This window comes from Vulpes vulpes, chromosome 3 (assembly GCF_048418805.1).
Source record: "Vulpes vulpes isolate BD-2025 chromosome 3, VulVul3, whole genome shotgun sequence".
Lineage (NCBI taxonomy): Eukaryota > Metazoa > Chordata > Mammalia > Carnivora > Canidae > Vulpes > Vulpes vulpes.
Genome location: NC_132782.1, coordinates 114,430,388 through 114,449,465, shown reverse-complemented (window position 1 = coordinate 114,449,465; position 19,078 = coordinate 114,430,388). Strand labels below are relative to the sequence as shown.

The following is a 19,078-nucleotide window of genomic DNA, read 5'->3' as shown; positions in this document are numbered from 1 at the left end:
CGCCGAGCGCCACTTCCGGCCCGGCGGCGCCCACGTGACCGGGCGGCGCCCACGTGACCCCGCCGCGGCGCAGCGATGGCGACGAGGCGAGCGGGCGTCCTGGTGCTGCTGGGGCTATTGGCGCTCGGCTCGTGTCCCTGCGCCCCGGGACCCCTGCCGTGCGCCCTCCGCGCCGCCGCTGCCGCCAAGATGAAGGTGGTGGAGGAGCCCAACTCGTTCGGGTGAGCGGGGCCGCGGGGCGCGGCGGGGCGCGGCGCCCAGAGCCCGGCCCCCCTTACCCTGCCGCTCCTCGCAGGCTCAATAACCCGTTCCTGCCCCAGACCAGCCGCCTGGAGCCCAGGAGGGAGCCTTCGCCCGTGTCCGGTGAGCGCGGGGCCCTGGCCGCGGACGTGCGGGCCGGGCCGGGGGCGCTCCGCGGCGTTTCTGGCTCGCGCGGCGGTGTGCGCCTCCGGCCTCGTTTGCGAGACCTGCGTTTGCCTCTGCGCGGTGCTGAGCTGGCCCCGCTCGGCTGCGGCCGATGCCCGCGGTGTCGAGGCGCTGTTCGCGGGGGACCGCGGCCCTCACCCTGCGCCCTCGGTGCTCAGGCCTCGGAGGATGGCGCCGCCCGCCTTGGTCGGCCGACCCTGTCCGCTTGTTGGCCGGGACAAGCCCTGCTGTGGGGACAGCCCTCCCCCGGACTGCCTCTTGCTTCCAGAGGGAGGACCCCAGGGGTGGACTTGCTGGGTCGCTAAATGAGAAAGATCGGCAGTAAAAAGCCAGGGATGTTTTCTACGTTGAGCACTGAACGTCCACTTTGTTGCAACGTTTGAAACTAGGTTACAGACGTTGTGACACTTTATCCGCTGATAGTTGCGGTTAGCAGTAAGTATGTGATGGAAGCAGTCCAGGCCCCCCAGGCCTCTCCGTGCCCTCCACAGCTGTCCCACCCCATCCTGCCCGGGATTGCTCAAGGGTCTCACGTGCATTTGGTTAATCAGGTGTCTGTATCATAGACCGGGAACAGGTACCTCTGTACTATTCGCCCTTTTTTTTTTTTTTTTTTAAGATTTTGTTTATTTATTCATGAGAGAGACAGACAGAGAGAGAGAGAGAGAGGCAGAGACATAGGCAGAGGGAGAAGCAGGCTCCAGGCAGGGAGCCCGACGTGGGACTGGATCCCGGGTCTCCAGGATCATGCCCTGGGCCAAAGGCAGACGCCAAACCGCTGTGCCATCCAGGGATCCCTGTTTGCTCTTTAAAAAAAAAAAATAGGGGCTTTCATGACCTTGACTTTGGGGAGTCCAGGCCAGGTGTCTGACAATGATTTCCTGGATTGGTCTGGGTTATGTCATTTGCCTTGTTCTGCTTTCTTTGGTGTGTGCTCTGTGAGTGGGAAGGTAGGCTTGGAAGCTGATTACAGTCAGGTGGTCAGGTTCAGGGTGGGCAGGGATCCTTCACAGGAAGGCAGCTCATCGTGGGGCGTCGTGTTGGAGGGCAGGGCTGCCAGCGTCTGTCCACTGTCGAGATGGGCTTGTGCCTCTGATCATGGCCCAGTAGCCTCACGTTTATTCCAAAGGAGGAGGAGAGTGCGTGCCCACCTTCTACCTCTCTCGTGCCATCTGCATCTACTATGGTCTCTGATAGAGAAGACCCTTCCTTTCTTTTCCTTTCTCTTTTATATTTGAAGATAATTATCAGCTGAGATTTAAGTTCTATTTTTATTGAGCCATAGTGGACGTGTTCAATTTGAAGAAGCGTAGCAGTTGGCCAATTCATGTCCTTGTTGCCCAAAACACGGAGAACAGTTCCACCACCCAGAAAATGACTGTGTGTTCCTTTCCAAATCCTCCTCCTCCTCCTCAGCCTGGTGTCCGTCACTGTAGAGGAGCCTCCTCTGTGCTTGGCCTCCAGCTAAATGGAGCCCCAGAGCACGCCATCCTGCATCTGGTTTCTTTCTGGCCTCGTGTTGGATTCATACACGTTGTCAGGTGTGTCTCACTGTTCTTACTGGCGAGCACATATTAAAAACTGTAAATGAGTGTGGTCTCTGGTTGATTGTGTCGCGCCTGTTTCGATTTCCTGGTCTGGGTGATGTACCAGAGTTAGGTGAGGACTGACTAGGAGAGGCTGGGCGATGGTACATGGACCATTTATTTATTTTATATAGAGAAAAACGCTCACGAGTGGGGAAGGACACAGGGAGGGCGAGTCCCAAGCAACCGCCCCACTGAGCATGGCGCCCCACATGGGGCTCAATCCCACAACCCTGGAATCATGACCTGAACTAAAACCAAGAGTAGGACACTCAACTGATAGAGCTACCCAAGCGCCCCAATTTTTACTTGACTTTAAACAATTTTATGGGATGCCTGCATGGCTCAGTCTGCCTTTGGTTCAGGGCATGATCCCGTGGTCCCGAGACCTAGTCCCACATGGGGCTCCCTGCATGGAGCTTCCGTCTGCCTGTGTCTCTGTCTTTCTGTGTCTCATGAATAAATAAATAAATACAATTTAAAAAATTTTTGTGATAGGGCCAATTTGGAGCACGTGGGGAAGTGGAGGGAAGGACATGTGAGACCCCAAGTCCCTGCACTCAGCCTGGGCCCTCACCCCACAGCTGTGTTACTGTGAAACAAATTTCTCACAACTTAGCTCACTTGTAAATATCTTGGTGGGATGTCCTAAGGGCATTAGAACATCATCTTCATCACATTTTTTTAAAAAGCACTAATTCTTCATTAAAAACCCCCTTGGTGGGATCCCTGGGTGGCGCAGCGGTTTGGCGCCTGCCTTTGGCCCAGGGCGCGATCCTGGAGACCCGGGAGCGAATCCCACGTCGGGCTCCCGGTGCATGGAGCCTGCTTCTCCCTCTGCCTATGTCTCTGCCTCTCTCTCTCTCTGTGTGACTATCATAAATAAAGAAAAATTAAAAAAAAAAAAAAACACCCTTGGTGCTTTAGATTTCTAATTGTGTCAATTTTTTTTAAATTTTTCTTTATTTATGATAGTCACACAGAGAGAGAGAAAGAGAGAGAGAGGCAGAGACATAGGCAGCGGGAGAAGCAGGCTCCATGCACCGGGAGCCCGACGTGGGATTCGCTCCCGGGTCTCCAGGATCGCGCCCTGGGCCAAAGGCAGGCGCCAAACCGCTGCGCCACCCAGGGATCCCCCAGGGATCCCTTTTAAAAAAAAATATATTAACATACTCCTTTTTTTTTTTAAGATTTATTTATTATTCATAGAGACACACACAGAGAGGCAGAGACACAGGGAGAAGGAGAAGCAGGCTCCATGCAGGGAGCCCAGTGCAGGACTTGATCCCAGGACTCCAGGATCCTGCCCTGGGCTGAAGGCAGGTGCTAAACCGCTGAGCCACCCAGGGATCCCTAATTGTGTCAAATCTAAGAGCTGGTTTGTCCGACTCAAGGTTTCAGGTGTGTATGCTGCGCCCATGAGTATTTTGTGCATGTTGCTCCCCTCCCTGTTCTCGAAATTTCTTCATTGAAGAAGCTGGGTAATTTGTTGTCCACGTTCTGAATTTTGTTCATTGCATTCCCATGGAACTTAACATCTCTTCTTCATGTTAGGTGGAGTACAGACTGTTTTTTTTTTTTTTTTTTTAAGATTTTATTCATTCATTCATGAGAGACATGGAGAGAGGCAGAGACACAGAGGGAGAAGCAGGCTCCCTGCGGGGAGCCCAATGCAGGACTTGATCCCAGGACCCCGGGATCACGCCCTGGGCCGAAGGCAGGTACTAAACCGCTGAGCCACCCGGGCGTCCCAAGGCTGTTGGTTTTTCTTCCTTTCCAATCTTAGTGCCTTTTACCAATTTTCTTGCTCCTTGCTCCAACCAGGCCTCCTGTGCTGCTGGAGAGCGGGTGGCCCTTGGGCTGGGAGAGGAAGGTCCCTCTTCTGCTTCCTGAGTGTGCACTGTGAGTTGACGCAGATTTGCTCAAGTGCTTTTCTGTACCTGGAGGTGATGAGTTTGCTTTCTCAGGCTGTTTATACAGTTTATACTGTTGATACAGTGACGAGCATGCATTTCTGGATGTTGAGCCAGTCTTGTCCTTAGAATGAACCCCACTGGGTCATGATGAGTACAAACGGTTTATCTATTGCTGGATTTAAATTGCTAATTATTTCTGACCTCTTTTTTCTTCTAGAATTTCTTTCACCTTTTCCTATTTTACACATGACTGCTGAGATTTTCTATTTATTCTTCATATTTTACTTTACTCCCTTGGACATAGTTGTAATAGCTGCTTTAAAATTCTCTTCTGCTTCCAGCATCTACACTGGGTGGGGGTTGACCTGCAGTGGGTTTTTTTGGGGGGGGGGCATGGGTCTCACTGCCTACTTGCTCACACGTCTCGTATTTCTGGAGTAAGTTTTTTTTTTTTTTAAGATTTTATTTATTCATAGAGACACAGAGAGCTAGAGACACAGGCAGAGGGAGAAGCAGGCTCCATGCAGGGAGGAGCCCAATGGGGGACTCTATCCCAGGACCCCGGGATCATGACTTGAACCAAAGACAGACACTCAATCACTGAGCCACCTAGGTGTCCCTGGGCTGTGCTCCTTTGAAAAGCATTGATCTATTTAGGCAGTCAGCTCACTGAGCCCACTTGCCAGCCCTGCTCAGTCTGGTCTCTGGATTCGGCGGCCTCCCCCATGTGTGCAGGCATGGGGGCCGGGAGCCGTACATTAGGGGCTGCCCTGTGGCCCGTTCCTCTTTCGTTGTTTTAAGATTATATATACATATTTTTATTTTATTTTAAGGTTTTATTTATTTACCCATGAGAGACACACAGAGAGAAGCAGAGACACAGGCAGAAGGAGAAGCAGGCTCCATGCAGGGAGCCCGACGTGGGACTCCATCCCGGGTCTCCAGGATTACACCCTGGGCTGAAGGCAGCGTTAAACTGCTGAGCCACCTGGGCTACCTAAAATATACATGTTTTTTAAAGATTTATTTATTTCTTTTTAGAGAGAGCAAGCAAGGAGGGAGGAGGGGCAGAGGGAGATAGAGAATCCTAAGCAATCGCTACACTCAGCAGAGAGCCCAGCAAAAGGGCTCGTTCTCAGGACCCTGAGATCATGACCCGAGCTGACACCAAGAGTTGGATGTTTAACCAACTGAGCCATCCAGGTGCCCCTAGGGTAAAAATATTACATTTAAATTTTTGGGATGCCTGGGTGGCTCAGTGATTGAACTGATTTTTTTTTTCAAAATCTTTGAAAAAAATAAACGTTTATTAATACATACTTTTTTTAAGATTTTATTTATTCATGAGACACACACAGAGGCAGAAACACAGGCACAGGGAGAAGCAGGCTCCGTGCAGGGAGCCCGATGCGGGACTCAATCCCGGGTCTCCAGGATCACCCCCTGGGCTGCAGGCGGTGCTAAACCACTGCACCAGCGGGGCTGCCCTAAATATAATATTTTTAAGATATTTTTTCCCCAACCAACAAACCAGAATGGATAGCATAAACATGGTTTGGTAGATTATATTCATGGCTTGGGAAAAATTACCTACAGCTCCCTGCTCAGCGGGGAGTGCCCCACCCTTCTCCCATCACCCCTCCGCATGCTCTTGCAAATAAAATCTTTAAAAAAAACTACTCAACAAAATGTGAAGGCTTTCAGAAAGAGGTGTAAAGGGCAGATCTTAAGTTATTCTAAGATTTTTAAATGGGCCCTCCTGGCTCAAAACTTACAAAGTCAAATTATTTTTCTGCAAAGTATGCCCGGGAAGCAGAGAGCACATGCGAGTCGGGCAGAAGTAGCGTCTCAGTCCACCTCGCTGGAACATTGTTCAGAAGGCAAACAGCTAAGCTTTACTGACCTACTGATTAATAAGGTTTTTTATGTAGTCGTTTCCAAAGACACAGAGAGAAGGTCCAGGAATCCGGGGGGGGGGGGGGTGTGGGGGGACGGGAGCCAAGGCGCCCGGGGCCTGCAGCAGGAGTGGCCCGGCTGCGTGTCTTCGCTGTGACTCCAGAAACTGCATAAACTGATTTTTCAGGACTATCCCTTTTTAGAAAATACTTATTCCTAAACCAGCTGTAACGTGATTGGACAAGCGTATAGTCTCTAAAAATGTTCAGAGTACAGAAGCCAAAAATCTGTAGCGGGCCAAAGGAAACGACACCAGCAGCTTTACGGCCGCGCTGCCCTCAGTGGAGGGAGTGTCCGCCCCGTCCGTGTGGTTCCAGGTCAGGCTAAGGCTTTAAGTCACGTATTCTCAAAAGAGCTAGCTGGCCTTTCCTGAGAGGTTGCTTTAACAGTTTATGCTGCAGACAGAAGGGTTCTGATCTGCGACATGTACGGATACAAGAGTAGGCCCCTGGACGCTTGACCTGTCCACATTACGCAGCTCAAATAGTTTCCTTCAAAACACTTTAAAGCTTATTAGGGCAGAACTCTGGAGTTTTACCAGTTCTCCCCACTTAGATGTGTGTGTCCTTTACCCTGACTCAAGCAGCTTTCCCAGAGCGAGGTATGCAAAGGTTGGTTTAAGAAAGGGAAGGGGAGGGCTTGGTCGGTATCCCTGGGTGACTTTAATTCTCATCTGAGCAGCGCAGTGACAGGCACAGAGAAAGTGGTCTCAGGAAAAGCTAATTCTGTTAGTCAAGCTTTGCTTTTTAAAATCTATTACTCTTTCTTCCAAAACAGAACCTTTAACGTGAGAATCTTGACTCTAATGAAAATTGTGCGAGGATTTTCTTTAATGATTAAAATCAAAACTCAGAAGGTCAGAGGCCTGGGAGAGAGCCAGTGGCTCTAACGATGATCGGCTGTTTTCTAAAGCCTGGCATCTAAAATACAAAGTGAAAACCAGCACAAAGATCATGACGGTTACACGGTAGCTTCCAATCTCTTAATTTTTAAAGACGACTATTCTGAGAACGTACAACGCGCATAAACAAAAATGGTTCCAAGTGAAGTACACAACAAATATTGAAAAAGGTCTACGAGAAAAGTTTCCCTCATTCAGTCTGACAAAAGTCTATCTCTTTCAGCAAATAAATCATAATTCTAAAGGGAATGTAAGTTAATCGTGGATTCAACACTACCTGATGCGGTGTACAGGTGAGTGGGGAAGCGTGCCTCTACCTTCGCAGCCCGAGCCCGGCAGGGGTCAGAGCTCAGGGCCCACGCACAGCTGCCGCACGTCCCACGGGCTCCGGGCTCTGTGGGAAGCAGAACCCAGAGCTCACATTCAGATTTTCCATGTCTTCCAGAACGTGAGCTTCGATCTCGGTCTCCTGTCTTTAGCACAGAAGACTGGCGACATTCAGTCGTTTGCCCAGATGGTTCGGCGCTGAGGGCCGTGAAGTCCTAGCGAAGCAGGGAGAGTGAGCGCCCCGGGGGGGGGGGGGGGGGCTTTCTGGTGCTTTCCAGCAGGAGACAACAGAAAATATCAGAGACATTAAGGTCTTCAAAGCAAGAGGCACACAACAGTAAGCCAGCTGCCTCCTCACAGATGCAACTAAACAGGCTCATCTAACTTGTTTCCAAAAGTAAACATGATTTTTAAATTTTTTACTAATCTCCACACCCAATACAGGGCCCAAACTCAGGACCCTGAGATCCAGAGTTGCAAGCAAGCTCCTCTGACTGAGCGGGCTGGGAGCCCCTCAGATTCCATTTTTGAATCAAAGTAAACGATAGGACCACTTAATAAAGACTGAAGTGTCCTCTGCAGAAGAATATTGAGGAATATTACAAAGTTGATTCCTAAAACCAGTGATGTTTTCTTTTTCAAAAGCCACGTGTGTGTGCTCTCCTGGCTCTCAGACACCGGTGCCTGCAGTTTGGGAGTTTGGAGATGAGGGTTTTCTTTTCCATAGTTGTGTAATTGCCAACAAAGCAAAAGTCTCTACGTTTCCATGACTTCACTTGTCCATTTGTGCTCAGTAATGGCAGCAGCAAAAAAAACCCAAAACCATTGAGCCTAGCAAGTGTATACAGCAGCACGACGGGGTCCTGTGGGGTCGGCAGGTGGCACCAGCGGGGGTCCAGTCTGTGCAGACAGGCTCCCCTCCCTGGTTCTTCTGGCTTAATTCTCTCAAGTACGTGGCTTTTTCTTGGAGTTCAAAGAGTTGGAGGCTGATTGCAAAGCGCTCACTGTAAATGGTTTTCAGTAGTCCCTCCATCCGATCCGAGCTCGGAGACTGCTGTGTGTCCTGTGAGTGGCCTCCAGGAAACAGCTGGGGGCTTCTGGGGGCTTACCCTGAGGCCTACTGCCTTCCTGTGTTGCCCCCACCTTCAGCTGCTGGGTCACCTCCCTGTCTCTCTGCTCCGGACACTGGGGGGGTGGGGTTCATCTGGGCCCAGCCACCTTGGGAGTGGACCTCCCAGCAGGAGGGGCAGCCTGGTGGCACGTAATTTCTTTGCTTTTTTCTACACAGATGATGATGTCAGAACTCTCCCGTGCCCTTCCTGTGAACTTGTGCAAGTCTGTGCTCTTAAGTCAGTTGGAGCGGTTCTTCCTGTGAGCTCATGTTCCTGAGTGTATACAGCTTGGATTGCTTGCTTTGAGTTTAGCTGTAGGGACTTCCAGTCATCATTTTAACTTTGAACCTATAAACGGGTTCATACAGTTCACATGTAAACCTGTAGAGACAGGTGGGCTCGGTCTGCTCTTCTGTCTCATCCCATTACGTTGTGCTCCCTGAGGGGCCCGCTGGTTGGTCCTTTATAAAACTGAGATGGGGATGCCTGGGTGGCTCAGGTGTTAAAGCGTCTGCCTTTGGCCGAGGGCGTGATCCTGGAGTCCCGGGGTCCAGTCCCACATCGGGCTCCCTGCATGGAGCCTGCTTCTCCCTCTGCCTGTGTCGCTGCCTCTCTCTCATGAATAAATAAATAAAATCTTAAAAAAAAATTGAGATACGATATAGAACGTTAAAATCATTCCAGGTGTACAATTATCTGCTGCAATATTTGTACATACTGCAAAGTAATCGCCACAGTAAGTGTAATTTAAAAAAAAAATTGGGGGATCCCTGGGTGGCTCAGGGGTTTGGCGCCTGCCTTTGGCCCAGGGCGCGATCCTGGAATCCCGGGATCCAGTCCCAAGTCAGGCTCCCGGCATGGAGCCTGCTTCTCCCTCCTCCTTTGTCTCTGCCTTTCTCTCTCTCTCTGTCTATCATAAATAAATGAATGAATGAATGAATGAATGAATAAAAAATTTTATTTATTCATGAGACAGAGAGGCAGAGACCTAGGCAGAGGGAGAAGCAGGCTCCCTGTGAGGAGCCCAATATGGGACTCGATCACGGGACTCGGGATCACACCCTGGGGCAAACCCAGACATTCAACCACTGAGCCACCCAGGCATCCCCACAGTAAGTGGAATTAACATCTGTCCCCTTATGTAGTTGCAGATTTTTTCTTGTGATGAAGACTTTTAAAATCCACTCTCTTGGGCAGCCCTGGTGGCACAGCAGTTTAGCACTGCCTGCAGCCTAGGGCGTGATCCTGGGGACCCTGGAGACCCTGGATTGAGTCCCACATCAGGCTCTCTGCGTGGTGCCTGCCTGTGTCTCTGCCTCTCTCTCTCTCTCTCTCTCTCTCTGTGACTCTGTGAATAAATAAATAATCTTAAAAAAAAACCCACTCTCTTAGGGCACCTGGACGGCTCAGTCTGTTGAGCATCTGGCTTCGGCTCAGGGCATGATCTTGGGGTCCTGGGATTGAGTCCCACATCAGGCTCCCTGCATAGAGCCTGCTTCTGCCTCTGTCTCTCTCATGAATAAATAAATAAGAATCCTTAAAAAAAAAATCCACTCTCTTGGGGCACCTAGGTAACTTGGTTGAGCACGTGGCTCTTGATTTCAACTCAGGTCATGATCTTGGGGTGGTGGGATTAAGCCTTGAGTCGGGCTCTGCACTGAGCACAGAGCCTGCTTGAGATTCTCTCTCTGTCCCTGCCCCACATGCACACACTCTTGTTCTCTAAAAATATGTAAATAATAAAACTTAAAAAACGTACTCAGCAATTTTCAAATATACAACACAGTATCATTAGTTATAGTTACCATGCTGTATGTGACATTCCCATGCCTTATTTATAAGTGGAAATTGTGACCTTTGACCCCCACTATTTGGCCCAGCCCTCGCCCCTGGCAACCACCAGTCTGTTCTCTGTATCTTGGAGCTTGGTATTTTATTTTTTTAGATTCCACATGTGACCTCATCCAGTATTTGTTGTGCTGATGGTGGTGTAGTGGCTTCTGGGTCCATTCGTGCTGTCACAGAGGGCAGGATTTCCTTTTTTATGGCTGAATATGGCTGCGTGGTAGTTGCTGCATCCGTGTTTACCACCTCTTCTTCGCCCATCAGCGGACACTTAGGTCCTCTCCATGTCTTGGCTGCTGTGGATAATCCTGCTGTGAGCACGGAGGTGCACATTTCTTTTTCAGATGGTTTCATTTTCTTCAGATAAACATCACAATAAATATCCACAGATCATATGGTATTTTTATATTTTGAGGACCCTCCACACAATTTTCCAAGTGGCTGCTCCAGTGTGCATTCCCGCCAGCAGTCCACAAGGTTCCCGTTTCCCCATGTCCTCGCCAGCACCTGCTATTCCTGCATGGTTGAGGTCACCATTCTGACAGGTGTGAGGATAACTTGTCATGGTTTTTTTTTTTTTTTAATCTTTATTTATTTTAATCTATGATAGTCACACACACACAGAGAGAGAGGCAGAGACATAGGCAGAGGGAGAAGCAGGCTCCATGCACCGGGAGCCCGACGTGGGATTCGATCCCGGGTCTCCAGGATCGCGCCCTGGGCCAAAGGCAGGCGCCAAACCGCTGCGCCACCCAGGGATCCCACTTGTCATGGTTTTATGGGGCGTTTCCATGGTGGCGAGTGATACCGAGCACCTCTGCGTGTGCAGACCCACTGCCCGCCTTAGACTGTGGTTTTCGGTCTTGAGTTGAAGGAGTTCTCTGTATGTTAAGGGTATTGTTAGTCCCTTACCAGATAGAGGACTTACAGATCTTCCCTCCCATTCCGTAGGCTGCCTTTTCATTTTGTTGGTCTCTTCACTGCACAGAAGCTTTTTACTCTGACATGGTCCTAGCAGTCGTGCAGAGGCCCCGGGTTCCCCACACCTGCCAGTTTACCTTCCTGCGTGTGTGTGTGTGTGTGTGTGTGTGTGTGTGTGTGTGTGAACAGCCCTCCTGGTGGTGGGTGTGGAATGAGCTCTCATCGTGGGTTTGATAGTATTTCCCTGATGACCAACCTCTCCGTGTTATACGGGCTCTTTGTAGAGCTTCTTCAGAGAAAACTCTAGTCAATTTTTGAATGAGGTTGTTTGAGGATTTTTTTTGTTATAGTTCTTTGCATGTCCTGGCTGTTATCCTTACTACAAGTGTGATTTGCGAATATTTTCTTGCTTTCTCTGGGTTGTCTCATTCTTTGTCTTGGTAGTGCCCTCCGATGCACAGAAGTCCTAAATTTTGAAGTCCACTCTACCTGTTTTGTTTCTCGCAGTGCCTTTGCGGTCATAGCCAAGAAGTCATCGCCAAAGCCAATGTCCTAAGGATTTTCCCTGTGTTTTTCTCCTAACAGCTTTTTAGGCTTAGCTTCAAATCTGTTTTGAGGTTTGGTGGGGTTTTGTTTTTTTTTTTGGTATATGGTGTAAGGTGGGGTTCCCGTGTCATTCTTCTGTGTGTGGACATCATTTCCCTGCACCATTTGTTGAGAAGATGGTCCTTTCCTTTCCCAGCTGAACAGTCTTGACGCCCATGTCAGACCTTATGAATATATGTCCAGCACTATTTGTGGGTGCTCCACTCGGTCACCCCACCTGTCCGTGTGTATGCCAGCACCACACTGTTTTACTCTGTGGCTTTGAAGCACGTTTTGAAATCAGCGGTTGAGTTTTTCAACTTTGTTCTCTTACAAGATTGTTTTGGCTATTTGGGGTTGAGTTCCTTTTTTTTTTTTTTTTTAATGATAGTCACACAGAGAGAGGCAGAGACACACAGGCAGAGGGAGAAGCAGGCTCCATGCACCGGGAGCCCGACGTGGGATTTGATCCCGGGTCTCCAGGATCACGCCCTGGGCCAAAGGCAGGTGCTAAACTGCTGTGCCACCCAGGGATCCCCCTTTTTTTTTTTTTTAAGACTTTATTTATTCATGAGAGACAGAAAGAGAGGCAGAGACACAGGCAGAGGGAGAAACAGGCCCCCTGCAGGGAGCCTGATGTGGGACTCGAATCTGGGACCCTGGGGTCACGACCTGAGCTGAAGGCAGATGCCCAACCACTGAGCCACTCAGGCATCCCTGAGTTTCCATTTTAATTTTAGGATGTTTTTTTCCTATTTCTGCAAAAAAAAAAAATAAAATTGAAGTTATTGGCATTTTGATATAGATTGAATTAAGTCTTTTAGGGTAGTGTTCACATCTTAAGTTTTCCTATCCATGAACACAGGGCATCTCTCCATTTACTTCATTTACATCTTTAGTTTGTCAGCTACGTTTTGTAGTTTATACACGTATTTTGCATCTTTGGCTTATTTCCAAGTGTTTTTTTCCTATCGTAAATGGAATTGTTTTCTTTGATTTCCTTTCTGGATTGCTGCTAGCATAGAGAAACACACTGGTGTTTGCCAACCTCGTGTCCTGCAGCTTTGCTGGCACACTTCTGTGGATCAGGTTTTCTGCACACACGACCGCGGTTGTAGTGGTATTTCTTCCTTTCCAGCGTGGAGGCTGCTGTTGCTCATCCTGCTGTGTGCGCCCCGGCTGGAAGAGGCTCGCGGAGTGGGCCAGGGCCTGTCCTGGGCCGGCTGACCTCCTGGTTTGTAGAGTGTTGGCATGAAAGGGGTTGAAATCCGGCAGGTGCTGCTGTGTGCCTCCACCGCATGGTCATGGACTCTTCCGTTCCTTCTTCTGGATTACATTCGTTGTGGGATCTTGAACATCCTTGTATTTTGGGAATGACCCCCACTTGGTGAGGGCATGGGATCCTTTTAATGTGCCATCAGAGCCCATTTGCTGGTGTTTCCGTTGCAGATTTCCCGCATGAACGTTTATAATGGACCTTTTAGACTGGTCACGCACTGAGGCTGGCCTCACAGAGTGAAGGGGCAGCTTCCAGGAGCGCCTGCGGAGGGACACCGTGTTCCTGGGGGCTGTACACGTCACATAGGTCATCGGGGTGTACGTTTCCCATGGTGCTCTGTTCTCTCAATTCTGCGGAACTCACAGCGTCCCCACTTTCGTAGCTGATTATAGGAATTTGTGTGTGTGTGTGTGAATCTAGCTAAAGGCTTGTCGATTTTGTTGATCTTTTTAAAGAACCAGTGTCGGGTTTACTGATTTATTTTTGTCTCTGCTCCAGTCTTTATTATTTTCTTCCTTCTGCTAGCTTGGAGTTTAGTTCGATCTTTGTCTAGTTCCTGAGAGTGTAAAGATGTGAGGTCTCCCTTGTCGCCCGTACCAGAGCCCCCTTTAGCATTGCTGTCACCGTGTCCCAGAGTAGTTTCTGATTTCCGCGATTTCCTATTTGACCTAGTGGTCAAGAGGTAATTCCTGTAAGTCTGTGAACCTCCCCCACCTGCTGCTGCTGGGATTTCGGACTTCCACCGCGATTGGGAAGGAAGGTGTGCGGGCGTACCTCGTGTCGGGCCCTTGGTCTCCTGGCAGCTTCCAGCCTAGGGGCTGCCCTGTGTGGGGCCCCCCCGCGCAGGCCGTGTGTCGCTGGCACGTGCCTCCAGATGCAGGGTGCCGTTGGTGTACCCTAGGGGACAGGCTCACGGGAACCAAGGCGGCACAGCCTTGTGGCTTCTCTGTCCCTTGCATCTTTGTGGCTGTTGATGCTTCTTCCAGGTGACAGGTTGGATTTCGTGCTCATCGCCCCTGTGTATATTTCGGGTCTGTTTTCTCTGGTAACCACTGGGGCGGAGGGCACGGGAGGTTATTCAATTCTAATTTGAATTTTTGTCAGTTTTCATCATGTACAAAACTGCAGCTCTGCCCCTCCCCCCGCTGTCACCGGGTTCGCACGCGACCTCCTTGGACGCTGTGCCCAGTGGCAGAGGCCTAGGGTGATGCTTTATGCGTCCGTCATTCGAGTTCTGTGCATTTTCAAGTCAAACGTAGACCCTCCGTGGCCTTGCAGTCTGGCCGCGTCCTCACTGGGGAGGAGACGGTCCTCGTTCCGGTCCTCGCGTCCTCACTGGGGAGGAGACGGTCCTCATTCCGTCTGGATGAGGAAGGCCTCGGCGGCCCACGGGGAGGGTGCACGGTGTACACTGATCAGCCTGGTGGGGCGGGGTCCTTCGAGCTGCCGCGGGGTGGGGGGGGGGCGGGGGAGGTTCGGGGCGAGCTGCTCGGATTGGTCAGTCCCCAGCTCTATCCAGGCAGGAGGCCTCTGTCCTGGGCTCGCCCCGCCATGGCTCACTGGGTCTCCCGTGGGCCGAGGGGCTGGAGCCTTCCTGCTAATCCTGCCTTGGGGGGTAGTTTTCAGCTCCAGCATTTCTTTTGTGGTTTCTTCCTGTAATTTTTTAAAAAAATATTTATTTATTCACGAGAGACATAGAGGGAAGCAGAGATAACAGGCAGAGGGAGAAGCAGGCTCCACGCAGGGTGCCCGATGTGGGTGGGACCCGATTCCAGGATTCGGGGATCATGCTCTGAGCCAAAGGCAGACGCTCAACCACTGAGCCACCCAGGTGTCCCTCTTCCTGTAATTTCTCTGTCCGTGTTCCTTTAGTTCTTCGTTAAGTCTGGCGTCCGGGCTTCTCCCGGGAGGGTTGTCACCCTGCCCCGGGCTGGGCCATGTTTTGCTGTTGCTCCGTCCATGTCGTGAGGACTTGCAGGGATCTGGGCTCCTGCTGGTGGGGCTCCTTGTCAGCTGTGTGTGCGGGGCTGCAGGGTGCTGTTGTGGGTGCCCCACCATAAGTCCCACAAGGCTCTCCGTCCCCTGCAGCTTTCCTGAGCCTTGCCCACCTTGCCTGCCTGAGATCCAAGTTAGGCAAGACGGAGTCCAGGGCAGGGGCAGCCCCAGCCGGTCGGAAGGTTGCAGAGCTGGCCTGTCCTCCTGCCGCGCCAGGGGCCGTGGGAGGTACAGACGCCCCGAAACTGGCCTCACCCGCTTGAAGGCTGCTTGGGGTTGGCTTGGGTGCTCCAGACTCCCACGAGGTTGTTCGGCTGGTTTCTTTGACGTGTCCTGACGTCACTCGGCTCCTGCGTCCCCACCTCTCAAGTTTAAGGCCACCTCGGTTTCCCAGGAGGGGCGTCACTGGGCGGCCTGTGCACCTGCAGCACACGCTCGACTCCAGCCCTGTGCTCTCTTCCAGGGCCTGCGCACCTCTTCAGGCTTTCTGGCAAGTGCTTCAGCCTGGTGGAGTCCACGTGAGTGTGGGGGGAGGGGCCGGGGCGGGGGTGGGGGGCGGATGCCGGGCCCCCTGATGCACCTGTGCCCCCAGGTACAAGTACGAGTTCTGTCCTTTCCACAACGTGACGCAGCACGAGCAGACCTTCCGCTGGAACGCCTATAGCGGGATTCTGGGGTGAGTGGGGTGGGCAGGGGGTGCTGGGCCCGGCCGCCTGCCCCCCTTCACGTGCTGTGCCCCGCAGCATCTGGCACGAGTGGGAGCTGTCCAACTACACCTTCAAGGCCATGTGGATGAGGGACGGTGACTCCTGCCGCACCCGGAACCGCCAGAGCAAGGTGGGTGGGCAGTGAGGGCATGGGTACCGGGTCCCCCCCCCCCCCCCCCCCCCGTCCCCTGAGGCTGTGCCCACCGAGGCTGTGCCTGCAGGTGGAGCTGGCCTGCGGGAGCAGCCACCGCCTGGCCCGCGTGTCTGAGCCGAGCACCTGTGTGTACGCGCTGACCTTCGAGACGCCTCTGGTTTGCCACCCACACTCCCTGTTAGGTAGGAAGTCCCTGGGCGGGGGCGGGTGGGGCGACAGAGCAGCTCAGCTGAGGCTGCGTCTGTTGGGTCGCAGTGTACCCGGCCCTGCCCCCAGCCCTGCAGCAGAGGTGGGACCAGGTGGAGCAGGACCTGGCCGACGAGCTGATCACGGCCCAGGTGAGGGGCTGGGTGGGCAGCCCCGGGCCTGGGCTCAGCACGGCCGGGAACCGGGCGAGCCCTCTTCCCCCACCTCCAGGGCCATGAGAAGCTGCTCAGGGCGCTTTTTGAGGATGCAGGCTACTTAAAGACCCTGGAAGAAAGTGAATCGGTGCAGGAAGGAGGGGCTAAGGCCCCAGTGTTCCAGACCTTGGAGAACTGCAGTGAGGTGCAGGCAGGAAAGGGCGCCCCAGCCCCAGGGTGGCCTCCCCTCAGCCTCCCGGCTGCCCTTGGAACTCTTCTGTTCCAGGCACATAAAGAGCTGTCAAAGGAGATCAGGAGACTGAGGAGTGTGCTGACACAGCACGGCATCCCCTACACGAAGCCTGCAGGTAAGTCATGAGCAGGTGCGGGGCCCCAGCCCACCTGGGACCTACCGCCTGGGGGCCAGGCCCTGTGCCAACCTGCTGCTCGGTGTTCTGGCAGAAACTTCCAGCCCTGAGCACATGGGCCCCAAGACACCCACAGATGGGACTGCAGAACAGCTCCGAGGCGATGCGGGACTGCGTGGGAACACCTTGTGACCTGAGACAGGGCCAGAGGGCAGCACCAGACTGGAGATGGGGGACCTGGGGCGTGCATCCTCTGCCTTCTGGCCCGTGGGCCCCCAGGCTCAGCTCAAAGAGGCAGACAAATAAAGATTCAAAGTTTTAATTAATTCCTGTACTGATAAAAATAATTCCATGAATTCTGTAAAGCATTGCATAAATGCGTAGTGTAGAAAAATTTAAACAATTGTTAACTTGAAACAATTCACTACAAGTAAATGATTATGCGTTAAAAATAACTACCTTCCAAGTTAAGAGAGTTCCATTCCAGTAACATTCTCATCTAAATACTCCGAACAAACATAGATAAATTAATCCACATGATGCGTCCACAGTGAGCCGAGGTCTCCTGTGGCCCCAGTCACAAACAGCAGGGCTAGGGCACCAGAGCCGAGAGGCAGCCGGAGGGAGCACTGCGCCTGGCGCTGCTGTCACCCGCCCGCAGGACCCCGAGGCCTGCAGGGTGGGGAAGGCTCCCCCAAGACACGGGGCAGGAAGGACCCAGACGAGCAGCCCCCTGGGCACCCCTGGAGTTCCACGTGGGCAATTCTGGGGGGGTCCTGGTGGCACACCCGGCCGCAGGGCACATGCAGGGGAGGGGGGTCCCCAAGATGCCGCAGCTCCAGTCTCCTGCTGCACGGCAAGAACTGACCAGAGTAGCTTATACATAGACCTTAAGCTTAATTATCCTTAGTTTATAATTTGAAAATATCTAGGCTAGGTACTGATAATAAACACTGTCCTGTTTCCCAAAAAAGACCAAAGGCCTGAAATGGGAAACAAGTGCATAAATATTAATAAAAATAAAGAATTTTAAACGGTGATAACAGCACAAAATATACGTCATTTCTAAGAGCTAATAAATCATCACTATCATTAAAAACAAAGTAGATTCACTAAAAACAAGTCAATAATCCCCCATAGTCGTGGACTAGCTGCAGAACGTCATGGGTCCGCCTTTAAAATGACAGAGCTATCAGTTTGTTTTACATTAAAAAAAGGTTTTTAAACCTCTTACTATAGTATTTGGTTACTAATAAAAATTTTTACCAAGCCACTTTGCACTTTACAAAATGCTATTAAAAGTCTTTGGCAAAGCCACGGGTGTCCAAAATGCGCCCGCGCTCGCGTCCAGGCCAGAGGGGCACCTGTCTCCGCCCCTGCGACGGACTCGGGGCGCCCTCCTGGCAGCCGCTGGTGGGAGCCTTGCGGAGAGCAAAGTCTGCGTAAACTACAGACACCCTTCGCTTCCCCCCAGATTTCTAGGAAAAACCACCCGGTGTGGACCAGAGAGGATTCAAGTCATCACCAATACCAGACCCGTTCTCAGGAGCGTCTGTGCCACGGCCGGGTGGCCAGGCTCCGTCGGCAGCGGAGGGTCGCCTGAAGGGTCCTAGGGCGCAGCCTGGGAGCCTCTCCCTTGGAGGCTGGCATCCGGCTGTGGGCCTGGCCATGGGCGAGTCTCTGGCCTCAGGTCCCGAGTGGGAGCTGGGTCACCCTCTGCGTGGGCTCCCAAGGCTGCAGAGACTCAGACACGGCTCTGAAATAATAGGATCGCTGGCGCCATGGAGCCCCTGGGCCCCGCCTCCCACTGGGGGAGCGAAACAGGCCGAAGGCGGCCCCCCCCACCCCCGGCGAGGCTCAGGCACTTAGAAAAGTGGCCACAGGTCACGGAGCGTGACGGGGCTTGACGCCATTTCCTGGTCCTGGAATCTAGAACTCCAGTAATGTGCACGTGCACGCAATTGGGAGAGTCCCCTTCACAAAATTAAAAACCTCTAAATGTGTCTTTCAGTATCACTGCTATAAATACTATTTGCACTTAATTTGAAAACTATAAAAAAACCCTAGGCATCTCTCACTACTAAATAAACGCTCATTTCGTATTAACTTCAGGATAGGAAATCTAAGTCTTTACCATACCATGAACGAACAGTAAGCGGATAAGAAACGGAGGTTCACAGTACACATAAAGCTTCATGTCGCATATTAAAAACCACGGACCTAGAAAGCAGCTTAGAGCAAACTACGAAGTCCCAGTCCCCCTGCGTACAAAGTGCTTGGTGGGGTCACAGTCCGTCAGGCCCGCGGGCCCCGTGGGGTCGGGCAGGGGCGCTGGGCGGCAGTCACCACGGGAGGGGCTGGCCCTCGCAGTAGGAGCAGGGGGGCGCACCCGCGGCGCAGGGCTCGCAGAGCACACGGTGCTGGCAGGGCTGCAGGACACCGCCGCGGGCGCGCTCCCGGCACACGGCACAGTGCTTGGCGCGCAGCTGGAAGATCACCTGCGGGGAGACACGGGGCAGGTGGGGCAGGGCCCGGGAAAGCCCACAGGGCCTCTGGGTCCCAGAGGTCCCCGTGGCCGTGGGCGGGGCTGCCACGCGGGGGAGGGGAGGGGAGGGAGGCCAGGCAGCAGAGGCTTCTGCCCTGCCCCACTGGCTGCAGC

At 52.4% G+C, this 19,078-nt stretch overlaps 2 protein-coding genes across 27 annotated transcripts in view; one reads left to right on the top strand and one right to left on the bottom strand.

Moving 5' to 3' along the window:
* Positions 1 to 38: 38 nt before the first annotated feature.
* GNPTG (N-acetylglucosamine-1-phosphate transferase subunit gamma) lies at positions 39 to 16,745 on the top strand. Of its 10 annotated transcripts, XM_025984757.2 has the most exons (16): positions 62 to 221; positions 296 to 363; positions 3,604 to 3,733; positions 3,837 to 3,914; positions 7,009 to 7,078; positions 7,231 to 7,344; positions 8,401 to 8,483; positions 14,943 to 15,077; positions 15,313 to 15,367; positions 15,482 to 15,525; positions 15,593 to 15,686; positions 15,778 to 15,892; positions 15,966 to 16,048; positions 16,128 to 16,256; positions 16,338 to 16,419; positions 16,514 to 16,745. In XM_025984757.2, exons 7-16 carry the CDS (start codon positions 8,401 to 8,403, stop codon positions 16,609 to 16,611), a joined length of 918 nt encoding a protein of 305 aa, XP_025840542.1. In that variant the 5' UTR covers positions 62 to 221; positions 296 to 363; positions 3,604 to 3,733; positions 3,837 to 3,914; positions 7,009 to 7,078; positions 7,231 to 7,344; the 3' UTR covers positions 16,612 to 16,745. The 10 variants fall into 10 exon arrangements, with proteins under 10 accessions (XP_072610280.1, XP_072610281.1, XP_072610279.1 ...); XM_072754184.1 differs by lacking the exon at positions 14,943 to 15,077; XM_072754183.1 differs by lacking the exon at positions 16,128 to 16,256.
* UNKL (unk like zinc finger) overlaps positions 16,723 to 19,078 on the bottom strand; it is a 32,328-nt gene continuing 29,972 nt past the window's right edge. For all 17 annotated transcript variants that reach the window (XM_072754170.1, XM_072754171.1, XM_072754167.1 and 14 more), the window contains one exon: positions 16,723 to 18,917. In XM_072754170.1, the coding sequence (XP_072610271.1) occupies positions 18,762 to 18,917 (156 nt within the window). In that variant the 3' untranslated portion in view covers positions 16,723 to 18,761. The remainder of the gene's footprint in view (positions 18,918 to 19,078) is intronic.

Excerpts from the sequence above, each read along its gene's own strand:
- GNPTG (XM_072754178.1), top strand. The coding sequence starts at position 76 with ATGGCGACGAGGCGAGCGGGCGTCCTGGTGCTGCTGGGGCTATTGGCG. Across the intron at positions 222-295 it reads GAGGAGCCCAACTCGTTCGG|GCTCAATAACCCGTTCCTGC; the intron begins GTGAGCGGGGCC and ends CGCTCCTCGCAG. Across the intron at positions 15,368-15,441 it reads TTCAGCCTGGTGGAGTCCAC|GTACAAGTACGAGTTCTGTC; the intron begins GTGAGTGTGGGG and ends CTGTGCCCCCAG.